This window comes from Pieris rapae, chromosome 1 (genome assembly GCF_905147795.1).
Source record: "Pieris rapae chromosome 1, ilPieRapa1.1, whole genome shotgun sequence".
In the NCBI taxonomy this organism is placed as follows: domain Eukaryota; kingdom Metazoa; phylum Arthropoda; class Insecta; order Lepidoptera; family Pieridae; genus Pieris; species Pieris rapae.
Window position 1 is genome coordinate 9,907,373 of NC_059509.1, and position 13,538 is coordinate 9,920,910.

At 32.0% G+C, this 13,538-nt stretch overlaps 1 protein-coding gene across 1 annotated transcript in view; it reads right to left on the reverse strand.

Moving 5' to 3' along the window:
• The window catches only part of LOC110991999, a 35,384-nt gene extending 24,384 nt beyond the window's left edge, over positions 1-11,000 (reverse strand). The window contains exons 1-2 of the mRNA XM_022257615.2: positions 10,828-11,000; positions 9,006-9,069 (exon numbers count right to left, since the gene is read on the reverse strand). Coding sequence (XP_022113307.1) covers positions 9,006-9,042 — 37 coding nt within the window. The 5' untranslated portion in view covers positions 9,043-9,069; positions 10,828-11,000. The remainder of the gene's footprint in view (positions 1-9,005; positions 9,070-10,827) is intronic.
• Positions 11,001-13,538: the final 2,538 nt, after the last annotated feature.

A 13,538-nucleotide genomic window follows, 5' to 3' on the forward strand; every position in this document is an offset into this window, starting at 1 on the left:
TCTACGTTTATATAAAAGCTGGTCAAAATCTTAAGACAATATCAAAACATGTATATAAAATGCTACGGTTCCCAATCCTCGTGTAATAACGACTATGAAACTATATCCTTTATCCCTCACACTTCACAACCGAGAGAAAATGATAGACTTACATTAGTATTCTAAAGAGATTTTCGATAAGGGTGCTTCAACACACCCGTTGCGGATCGATCCTGCAGACATCCACTATTATAGCTTTACAGCCCTTTTGAATTTTAGAATCCTTACAAGTAGCCTAATTATATAGCTTTATTTAAATGGCATTGGATCGTATTTGCTTACAGCGTATTTACGAATAAGCATATTTTTTATATTGACAGAAATAAATTTAATGATTTAATATTAATTATTCAGCTATTGGATAATCAACCTATCATAAGATACCTTTTTTAAATAAAAATGTATTAATAAACTAACTAACTGTACATATAGTTATTAATATCTTGTTCCAGTTACGCATGTGTAACTTAGGGTACGCCGCAATAAACAAGAAGAAAAGACCGTGAATGTGTGAGATAAGTTTTTTTATTTTTTGAAATATTTAAAATTAAGGTGGGCGATTCAATAGTCATTTTATATGAATTGGTTATGCGCTTCTTGACTTTACCCACTATATGTCTCTATTCGGTTGTTTCCTCACAAGAGTTACCTGGAAGAGATCGTCTGTTAGCGATAAGGTCACTGTCCTTTACAATTTTTATATATTATGTTATTTTTTTATATATATAACGAAGTGTAAATAAATAAATAAATACAATTTGGAGAAAAATCTTATATCCAAAACATACAGTTGTGGCCTTGTGTCAGTTAAATGTAAGAGTATTTATGTAGTTAGTGTATAAACAGAACTATTCATATACGTGATGAATTATGAAAATAATGATATTACCTGTGCTCAATTAATATCCTTAATTCAACTTCAAAGTACACAGTACACACTCAAGAAAAATAATTTTAAGACGTTCTAAATGGATATATTTGGCCACAAGCTAATTTTTTGCGTCAAGATTTGGTCCTTCCCCGCGGTCGCTCTCGGAACTGGTTACGTAGTGATCGGCCCCCTTATGGAGTAGCCATAAATGAATATATGGCGAAATATTTCTTAACAAATGAAAAGATCTTTACGTACCTAATCCCACCAAGTTATAAAGGAGTACAAATAAGTTTCCGCCGTTTTATTGTAAATGGCGCGGCACGCAGTTTCGGTGAGCTTTCACGGATGATAAGCGGCTAAAAAATAGTTTGTACATTCAAGAACAACATAACCTATTAATATCATTGATTTTATGTTGGTAAAATATAATTTTTATTAGTTGAAAATGTCTAAATTTCAGCCAAATAAGCGTCATTTGCGGGAAATATTAGTTTGCTTTTTTAATACAAAGAAATCTGCTGCTGAGGCGCATAAATTGCTCGTAGAAGCACATGGTGAGGGTCCTTTGAGTAAGAGAATATGTCGAGAGTGGTTTCAAAAGTTTAAAAACAGATATTTCGACGTATAAGACAAAGATCGCAGTGGAAGGCCAAAAATTTACGAGGATGCAGAATTGGAGAAATTATTGGAGGAAGATTCATCTCAAACACAAAAAGAACTTGCTCTTACGTTAGATGTCTCTCAGCTAGCAGTCTCACATTGTTTAAAATCATTGGAATGATCGAAACAATTACTGGAGCCCTCTATCGAACACAATTGATGAGATTGAGCCGAACTCTGAAGGAGAAACGCCCTCAATACTATTCTCGCCACGAAAAAAATATTCTTCTGCATAACAATGCTCGTCCACATGTTGCGGCTCCCGTGAAAAAGTATTTGGAAACACTTGATTAGGAAGTTGGTTCTTCACCCGCTGTATTCACCAGACATTGCACCGTCCGATTATCACCTGTTCCGGTCCATGGCTCATGCTCTGACGGCGCAGCGGTTTACATCTTATGAGGATACCAATAATTGGGTTGATTCGTGGATAGCGTCAAAAGACAAGGAGTTTTTCAGACGTGGGATTCGAATGCTGCCTGAGAGATGGGAAGAAGTGGCTGCAAGTGATGGGCAATATTTTCAATAAATTTATATTACCGTTCTTTTATAATAATTATTTAATTTTTGATAAAAAACGGCGGAAACTTATTTGTACTCCTAATAGTATTATTTTATCTTAACAATTTCTTTAAGATCGAATTAAATACAAGGCGACCTAACGATTTTTCCAGACCCAGTCATACCATTTTTAAAAACCATTTACTTTATAATTGATCATAATATATTAAATGATAAAATATTAAACATAATGAAGACAAACTAAATAACATAAGAAATCATTAAATTCTAATCGTTCAATTTAAAAAAAAGAAATAATAATAGCAAAACAAGGTCTCTGATAAGTAAAAGTCAGGGGTGGGTTCGCAGCTCCCAAAAAAAAAAACCTTTCTGTTTGTTAAAAATGTTCACTGAAAATTTTAATAAATATGTTTAGGTATTTGCGAACGTCGCACACATCTTTACATCAATTATTTCATACATCTGTAAATTTGTGTAAATGTTGTTATGCTTTCAAAAATATACATAAGCGATAAATTTAATAAAATTCACTATTGCGTAATTTCTTTTTATTAAAGTTAATAAAATAAATGCTATTATTCCTCTGCTAACGAATAAGAGACGAATTTATGGGTCGTTTCTAACATGAATATTGTTTTGTTTACTCGTCTGTTTGTGACTGAAACTTGGACAAAACAGTCGTTATAACAAGATTATGAACGCGTCATGTCGCCAAGAGCCCTAGACATTGATAACATTGAAAATACGTTATGAATTTTTTTATAGTGCTGTATAGGTGTATTAAGGATATTATCGTATGGAAAATATTATTCGTAAGGAAAATATAATTAACTTAAACCGTATTTTGTGATACAAAGAAATTGAGATAAATTTTGTATTTTATTGTAGTGTTAATTTTACTTGTAAAATGGTCAAATCCTACTACCTACCTACTACACACAATATGTTGAACAAAAAAAAAATGAACACGATATTATTGTGACCAATGAGCTTATCAGATGTAATTCAAATTTTGCTAATGGTTTTAGTTTATCAAGGAAACGGTATAACTAACATACACGACATATTGTTTAGAAAAATACAATTGAACAATTCCTTCAAAACAATTAGTAAATTACTTTCTATTAACTTAATAAAATTATTATTTTATTCATAGGATATTTTTGTATTCTTATCTCAACTGGCGAACCCTGTACAACTTAAATATAATATTTTGTACAAAATTTATATACTATTTTTTATCTGATTTCACTAACCTGAGATTGCGTTGTACACAAGCTAAATATTAATATTGCGAGTTACATTACACCGGCGCTAATGTTTGCTTATAAAATTAACAAGCCAATAACGGAGAATAACACACCTAGTATTTTTATTAAGTCTTAATTAAGTAAGTATTGATGAAGTGATACAACCCAATACTTTTGTTTCAAAAGAGACTGATTTGATCTAAGCTACCAAATTTAAATTGTATTAGATCAACGTTTAAATTTTATATAACTGTTAAGTATGTGTACCTCTTCAGCTGCACCTAATTCAAATTCTTTATTAACTCTTATATTAAACAGTTAAAATAAATAAAGGTTTTAATATTATTTAACCTATTCACTCGATATAAAAAGCTGTGCAAAATCTAGAATTTCTAGTTACATTTATTTATTTTATTCAGTCTCGTATTGAAAATGACCTTGAAAATCATACGCTTGCATTATACAAGCGAGTCCCTTCTCTGTCTCTTTATCTAGGCCGTGAAAAAATCAAGATAACCCAATGATAAATACATGCTTATTTAAAGTAATACTTTTATAAACGAATTTTTTATTGAAATTGGCATCGCTGTATATCGTAAAATTATTATGAAGATCTTTTTTATTTTATAATTATTATAAATACTTTAAGTATATAAACAGAAAATGTTGTAAATAATGTAGGTGTAGGTAGGTAAGTTTTGTCAAATTTTGGCGAATAAAAGATGAAATTAATTATGTCTTATGGCGTTTTAAAATGAATATATAATTAATCACTACACAGTATAAAACAAAGTCGATTTCTCTGTCCCTATGTCCCTTTGTATGCTTAAATCTTTGAAACTACGCAACGGATTTTGATGCAGTTTATTTTAATAGATAGAGTGATTCAAGAGGAAGGTTTATATGTATAATAAAATCCATTAAATATTGGAGAAGTACTGTTATTTTTGAGGTTTCTAATGTGATGTCGTAAATAATTACATTTTTTCCGCTTACATTGCAAACGCAGGCTGAGTATTGTACACATTAAAAAGGTCTACAGAAAAGTCCGTGATGGTATATTTATATTATATATATTTATATATGTCTATCTCTTATGGATAACCCACAATAACTTTTTTTTGTCATTTACTTTTTACGACAAATAATGGCTAATTTTCGAAGCGATTTTAACCAATACAGCATTAATCCTTAACCAATTAATACCTTGAATACATTGTTCATTTAATATAGATCTAAACAGCCCATTACAGCTTATTTAGCAGCGCTCGAACGGGTATATTATCGGAGCTTTCCAGCGACGTAAATAACAATACATAATAAAAACCTGCTTTTCATCAGCATTGCACCCGTGCGAAACTGGGGCGGGTCACTAGTTTCATTATAAAATTGAATCCCATTAAATAACAACGTATAAACCTCACAAATTATCGTAGCATTTTCCGAGCAAATTAAATTAACAAGCTCCTTTTACAATATGAGCAACAAAAGAAATTCAGAGGTTTCCCTAATCTTTTGTATGTCCAATCCTGATTCAAAGTATTGGAAATGTGCTTGGGAATTACTTTATGAAACTTTGGTATTCATTGCGATCTGCGGTAAGCGCCATTCACAGAGGACTGGGTAAAAGTAGCAATGGACAGAATGTAAAGTGAGACTGTCAGAGATGGAAGTTTGGAGACATGTTTTATCGATCGATAACTTTTATGAATGGCCACCGCCCCGGGTTCTTGTGACGCCTTGAGTCTCCTATCATTTGCCACTCAGCAGCTGTGTAAACAACTTTCCGTCGCAAAGTAAGTACCGAATTATACTTTGTATTTACTATTAGAAAAAACTTAGATATGTTGTATATGAAAAAATAATCAGGCGAGATAAATAGCACCGATGACATTATCAATGCTATGATTTATTTACAGTGCATGTTCAATGTTTGTACACTTATGCATGTCAATTTACGCCATCTCACTATCTCATAGTGGCATTAGTGCCCACACATTGTTATCGTCTATGTATTCTTAAACTGAGTATTTTTTTAAACAGGGTTTCCTTGTTTAAACTTATGTAGCGGAAGTTTGGTTACATGATCTGGAATTTTGTTATATATCTGTATACATGTCCCCATAAATGAATGAGAATAAAAGTCACTTGTTTCTATGATCAATATCATCAGTATATGTATAGTAATACTACACGTACAGACAAAACATAAAATGTTCACACACAATATACAAATATGTATGTCAACTTATAGCCTTTCACTCTCAAATAATATTTCGAAATAGACACAGGTCAGTACATATACAATGATACATTATAAATGCTAAAAGCTTTTGGTACCGCAGACTCAAGATGAGATGATTTTGAGTGATTTTGTAAGATAAAACCTTGTGTTTCCTAGTCGTGCCGCACATAAGTTGTAAAGGCTAATACAATGGTAGGACCTAGATTGTAGTTAAGTGACCAAGCAAGTCAATTATCTTAAAATCATTCAAACGAATATGTGATATTTAGTCATATCTGAAAATTTAATATTTCTGAAAAAGATAGATATGACAGCAGTTATTCCACCAGTGAGATTGATTCTGAGAACGGCGTTCATAGACTTTTCTACTGAACTTTTGACATAAATATTATGGTTAAGTTCACTTACAGTAACAGTTTACTTAAATAAATATAGATTACGAAGTATATGCCAACTGCCTTATTGCTACGAGTATGACCTAGTAAACCAAATGTTATTGCAATCTACTTTTAAATTTATTAAACTTAATAATACTTATCTCGTATCATTTGTGTATGTGTTACAATTATAATTAATGTCAAAAAAATTATTACATCGATTGTATAGCCGTATTTCATAAGAAAGTAGGTAATGAATATAATTATAAAAGATGTCTCTAACAAGAAAGCTCCTTGTAATTTTGTGTCATTTATTATATATAGCTTAGAAAAATGTTTCTTTGTTACAATTTAAATAGGTTCTCTTTTGATGAAATTGGGTCAACTCATGTTATTAAACTTATTGCTAATAATACAGTACGACTCTGGGATTTTTATTCTTTGAATTCACTATTTCATTATATTTTTTGTATTTAGGTAATTGATTGCAACCACATAACGCAAAGTCAAGTAGAGATAAATTATTGAGTGAAACAACATAAGTCTGAATCCCGTAGGGGAATTATATTTTAATAATATTAGTTTATATAAAACCGTTTCGACATAAACAAAATAACAGGACAAAATGTACTGATGAATGTTGAAGCTTAACGAACCGCGCGGAAATTAAATTCGAGGACACAACACAGAACATTCTGACTCCCATTTATCAACACTTTAAAATCATCTAAACAAAAGTCCCTACCAAAATGACTTTTCATTTTGACGTATACATAAACTAAGTTTATAATATGTAACGTATTTAATTCAATAATCAATTCAACTGTTTAATTGTAACAACGAATATATTGTTCAGTAGTTCATGGTTATGCTCGTTTTAAGAAGTAGGATTTTTTCAAGAATAATATTATGTTAGGTCTACGTAGCACGTGTTTGTTACCTTTTACAAGTTAAGAACCCATTAAGATCTCACGTTTCCGTTTTCGTTAATCATTGTCAAGCCTCCGTCCTTAATTTTTTTCCTCCGTCCTTAATTATTGCATCTTTTTTTACACCATTACAATAATTTGACGTTTATTATTTCTTGATTATTTATCATGCCCCTAATAAGCGTCGCTTAACTGGTTTCTTTTGTTTGTAATTGCTTTGAATAAAAACATGTTCACAGTCCCCATTGGTATTGTTCAACAAATTATCTTTAAATGGATATTTTCTAGGCTACAACTTCAGAGAGCTCTCTTATGGCTCACGGTTAAACATCAGCGCACACTCCGTCACATCAAGGCCGCAGAGGTCAAGAACAATGGCTTGTACATTGAAAAAGAACTTTATGAGTCGGTTGAATGTCACGCTTTATTAATAAATCACTAGACTCGGGTGACAAGGGACTCATAAGAATCGTAGAAGCAAATCTATAACCCAATAATAAAAAAGGAAAACTGTAATCCGAGCAGGTGCCGAATTACTTAGATTATATGGACTACACTATCAGATCCTGAAAGCATTGGCTGCTGTCGAAGTGGAGCTTACTAACTGTCTTCCGCCAGCAGTTAGAGATTACGCGCAAGAAGATTTGGAAAGACAGAGAATTAATGTAAGTAGTTTTTAATTTCTTAAGGAAAAAAAGGAATAGTTTAAGATAACGAGCTATTAAGTTGAGTCTATAATTATTGTTTTGCATTTATGCTGTAAAGAAATAAAACAATAAATAAATGAAATTTAGGTGTATTATTTGTAACCTTGGTAACTTTAGCTTTAGCTTTTAGCTTTTGTTTAATAAAAATAATATAGTAGTGAAAAACGGGTTAATGTAGAACGTTGCCAGTCCTTTTATTGTGTGTTCGAAGTAATCTCCGTACCTCTGCACACATCGTCGCATTCGATTTAACCACTGAGAATAGCAGAGGGCCCATTCTTCCTTAAGAGTCTCTTCTATGGCATTTTCGTATGCTTTTACAGCATCTTCAGGGCTCGTATAGCGATCGAGCGAATACCTCGAATTTTATCTTTTGATTACTTCCTTTCTTTACCTTAGTTGGTATCCTCGATAGGAAACACTCACTGAGCTACATATATCCAGCTTCCATCACCTGTGACGATGTCAAATACAGCACTTGAGTCACCGCCGTTGAACTTATCTAATATTTAGCGATAACAGACGTTAGGTTCAATTTCACGTGTAACAAGAGTTTAAGATTTGTTTTCAATTCACAAAAACAAATGACAAAAGAATGCAATATAATGCATAAGGTTACTAAAGAGTTCTAAAATTAAAATCCAAAAAAGTTTTCATTAGCAATGTTGCTAACTGGCCAGTTCTAAACATTTTCCGTGTTACCCACGTATTTTGATCTACAATAACACAATACCCATAAAACAAACTTAAAAATAGGTCTTCATTAATATGCATATTTGGTTAAGTATGATTTGGTGGTCCAACATCTGGTGGCTTGGGCCTTAACCGCAACTTAGCTAAACCTTTCTGTGCTATGTAACCACGTGGTGGCTACCATTATTTACTTGTGCATTCGTACATATATATGTATACGAATGCAAACAAAACAAACATTAATAGAGCAAGTAATTAGCACTTAGTCACATAGACGACACTGCGCGATTCGATTGCATTTAACACTTACTTATTACTAACCAGTATTTTTAGTTTTATATTATTCATTGTTACAGTTGGATATATATATTATTTTTAAAACATTAAAATATAGTTTTTTGTTAGGCTTTCCCCCTGCGATAACATTATGTACTGGGGCCTCGATTTCCACCATCGACGAGCTGCTTTGATAAACGCAACCATCGTTAATCAACCGGCTTGTCTCCTAAGAATGACGACAAGTGTTAGACACAGAAGGCTGCTCACCAATTTGTCAATAAATAATTGACTTATCAAATAAATTGATGCAATATGAGTCAGTCTATATGCAACAATCATTAATAATTGGTAAATAAGTTGTAACTTATACTCGTATACCTACATATATTAAATTAGATAGGAATTTACGCAAAAGAACGTAGGTACTTACCGTTTTCATCTTTGTAACGGCGGCACAAGGAAAACATGATGAAGCCTCTTGATGAAGGAACTCTCTGAAAAAAATATTACCTATTTATATTTAACTTCAAGCTAGTACGTAAGATAAGATCTAATATAATCCATTATACTGCGATATTTGTCATCGTTCAATTAAATTAAATTTTTAGTTTAGTTAGTTATGTAAAATTTTGAATAAAAGCAATTCCTACATAACATTATGTCAGCGTCGGCTCAGCCATTTTCCCGCAGGCAACTGAAATAGCAAATTGCGTGCTACAAAATTGTTCGGACTCACTTAAAAATTCAATGAGAATAAATGTATGCAAACTGTTTCAGACATTGCTTTTATGTACTGTATTGGCTGTGCATTTTAAAAGAATAAAGGAAAGTGTTTAATACAAAAGCCCAAAAAATTGGTAATTTATGTTAGCGATGTATGCGATAACTTAGTAGATTTTGTTGCGTCTATTTAAATATTTTATAGATTTTTTGTAAGTTACAGGAGACGAAAGGGCAGGAGGCTCATTGATGTCAAGTGATACCGGCCGCCTATGGACACTCGCACTGCCAGAAGTTCGCAAACGCGCAGCCAGCCTTTTAAGAATTGGTACCCTCTTTTATTGACGGAAAGTGGGCAGCTGGTTCCACATAGTGGTGTACGGCAGAAACTACCTTAAGAAATGCTCAGTTTTTTTTCAGTTGCTTATAGGTACTATTAAAGATAGATTATAGATAGTTTACATAATTAAAGTAGTAAAGTACGGTTGATATTTAATGTACTACACGTTACTTTTTATTATTTTTATAAGGATTTTTTTAAAGCCTTATAGAAATAGTTGTCCAATTATTGGTTTCACCATGTTTATAAAAATGATGAGGTTTTTTGAGTCCATAGATGCCTTAACAACTTGCTAATGTCTACTACTACTACTAGCTCCGTTAAAGTATTGTACAAGTATGTATTTTTTAAATTGTTTAAATATAATTTTTAACAAAATAAAGTTCTCTTTAGGTAAAGTTTGCTCTATGCTTAAAGTACCTACTGTCACGCCTAGGCTATTAAACTTAAAATTACAAACAAGACTAGTGTGAATATGGACCATATCCCAAAACCTTAATTTAAATCGTATTTCAAGGATTAATTAATGAAGTTAATTGCGACACGTCAAATCCGTTTTGAAGTATGGACGGAAAGATTTCAGTAGCTAGAGCTACTAGAATAAATGAAAACTGAAAACAACTGTAAATACATTCACAGCTTTCTTGGTCCTGTGATATGCAAACTTAAGTTAAAAAAAATGTTTTATACTCGTGAACCAGTTTAAAGTCCTTTTAGCTTAAAACTTATGATATTTCGGTACTCGTTCTTCATGTATTTCTTAATTGATTGATAAAATATTTAGCCTTAAACAAAGATCTAGGAATTTAACGCGAAAGTGTGTAAAAAATGAAAAACTATAAACTCCACACACATTTTTATTACTAATAATTTTTGAATGTTTTTCATGAAATATCTTAATTTTCATAATAAACGAATAGATAAATACGAGTTTGAAATAATAAAGAAATAATGCGTTAAAAATAAAAAATAATGGAAGATAATACGAAAGGGTACGATATATTGTTATTAAGATTTTGTTTACAAATTACAGAATAATTTTTTATATATATTTAATGCAAATAAGGTCCTTCAAAGAAAAGGAATATTTAGGTTAAGGTCTTCTATTAATCAGGAAGAGTAAAATTTAAATTTAAATATAATAATGCAATAGCCAATTTCTTTCAAACTATCTTCTATCTATCTTACAAACCTGCGTTTGATCTAGATTCTTGCTTCTTTATTGAAGCACATAGTGTATCACTAAAACCCTATATAAGTTACTGTTAATTAACAGTCACAACACAAGTCAAAGTCACATGTGTGAAAAAAAGAAAGGTTTGAATTGACGTGTAAACGCCACGGGGATTGGAAAGCGACTGCCAGAGCCGGCGTTCTCGCGAGTGCTGAGCAGCGAGCCTATTGCTGAAAATCCGATACCCGAACGAATGTTCAGGATACGTAATAAACTGCTCCTCGGTTATTAAATATGCAACACTTAGGCGAACGTATTTGCTGCACTCGATTAGTAGGCTTTTACCGAGTTTTGCCAAGCTCATACATAGCGGTTAATTACATTTTACAACTACTAAAATATTTAATATTAATTCCATATCATTACTAATTGAATTGTGGGTTTTTTTGGTTCTACTAACTTCTAACTTAAAACACATCGAAGTTATTGAAAGGGATTGATTTTGTATTCTATTGAAAATAAAGTACGGAGAGGTAAGATAACCCCTACTTGTAAATAAGTTTAATGATCCAGCAAAGGCTGAGCCATTCCCGACGGGTAACCCGGGTACCGTTTGCTTCAACCGGGTGACCCGGTCGCGACCCGGTTACCGGCTCATATGCACGGCCCGGGTAGTTGCTTGCACTTCAGGATTGATTTCCTTCAACTTGATTGCACCGATTTTTTGCAAATTGAAGGTAGGTACGGTGGCCAACTGTTTAAGTGTTTTTGTTTTATAAACGTTTAATGTAAAAACGAAACTCATTAAAAACAAAGTCGTTAATGTATACATTAAAGTAAGCTATCAAATGTTAAACAATCTAGATCGAAGGCTCTAGTGTTCTTTAAAGAAGCACACCTTTTTAGCTCTTTTTCAAATTCACCGTAATCACAGTCACTATCGATCTCGGGTGTATATTGGATTCCTTTTATAACAAATTTTAATAAACGTCTCATACTAAGTAGTTCTTTCTTCAGTTTCACGACTAAGTTTGACTTTGAATCCAATAAGGTCTTTAGTTTTTCTTTCTCTAATTGCATAAGCACGTTCTTAGTTTGTCTTCTTAGATCTTTTTGATTCGCTGCCTCTAATTGTTTTTTAAATTCGTATAAGACAATTTGAAAGCATTTTTTCGTCTCTTCAAGGTGCCTTTTAACTTTAATAACTTCGTTTTGTAATATCTCTATATCAGCATACAAATTGTGTTCGTCGTTAGTATTTTTATTTACAAGAGGATTGATTTTATTTTTGTTTCCAACTTGTTTCACAATAACTTCGACTGCCGTGGTATTATTTCTGAACACCTCTCGAGGGACATTGTGACTATCGGTAACTTTGAAATCTTTGGTTGGATAAAGTTCTTCAGGAAACGGTGGTTTGGTTTTTAAGTTATTCATAATTTGGCTTAGATATTTATTAGAAAAAATATTTTGTTGGACTTTTCAATAATTTTCAAATGTTTTGACAACTTTGACTTACCATACTAACATATATGGCTTGGTCAAATGCAGATACTAGATAATTGTCAACAGATTCGATCAAATCTGGGACTAATTCTATTTTATATTCAAATTAAGTGTAGGTTGACAAGATATACGCACCAGAGAGTAGTTGAAATCACTTTGTGAAGTGAATTTATACTGCATTTTACTTCGTCTTAAGTATTTTTCTGAGTTGTATAACTTTAGCGGGACCTACTACATTATACAGTCGCCACCTTGTCTATCCCCAACCACACCTTTCTACGTTTCATGTTCGGTAGATAATCCAAAGAGTACTTAAATGAGTTAATCATTATGATGATTAATTAAAAGGTACTTATTACAGTTAAAGTAAATTATAAATATTTTTTTTAATGAAAGAAACATCTTTCAAGAAAAAAATCTTTTTGTATTATTCTCCTTTAAAAAACAGAAGTTAAATATAAGAAACTGCGTCTGAAAGTTGGAGATAGCGTCGGCAAAGCGCTTTTCCGGTCAGAAAGGTTTAAGCGGAGCGTGAGATTGGAACTCTCTAATGCCGGATAACTTGTCAAAGAAAATAATCATAGCTTTATATAATATGAATTTCCACTGAATAGTCTATACTTTTAATTAATTTTTTTCTAACATTAAACAAGGCATTTATTAGCATATAAACAGTGGCAATAAAAATAACACAAGTGGTATTATAAGCTGTCCTCTTAATATTTTTTTCACTTAATCATTGCCTGGACCTACCGTACTAATGAGCCGCCGCTGATTTTTAATCCTTAACCTAGCCCAGGCTTAATATTAAAAATCAAAGGTACAGTTTCCTTGTATACTCTTCACTGAAAATCGCGCTAATCTACTACGCATAGACAATACTTAATAGTGAAAAAATGAGTGAATAGTGAGAATAAACAAGTCTGAGTTTTATTGCATCATGTCCAGTTGTGTACGTTACGTTATTCTATTCAATGTACATAATCTTCCAATGAATTTTAACACACACGGTGCATTTAGAAATTTAAAAGTAAGTAAATATTCCAATGAAATGGATCGAATGGTCGCTCGAGTGTTAATCAAATAGCTCTTAGCGACAGGGTTAACGGGATTACTCAACCGATTATTGCGTTTGAACTATATACATATGTATGTATATAGTAATCAAGTGTTGGGTGTAAATTAGCCTAATTGAATTAAGAGAAGGACAGATGTTATAATTA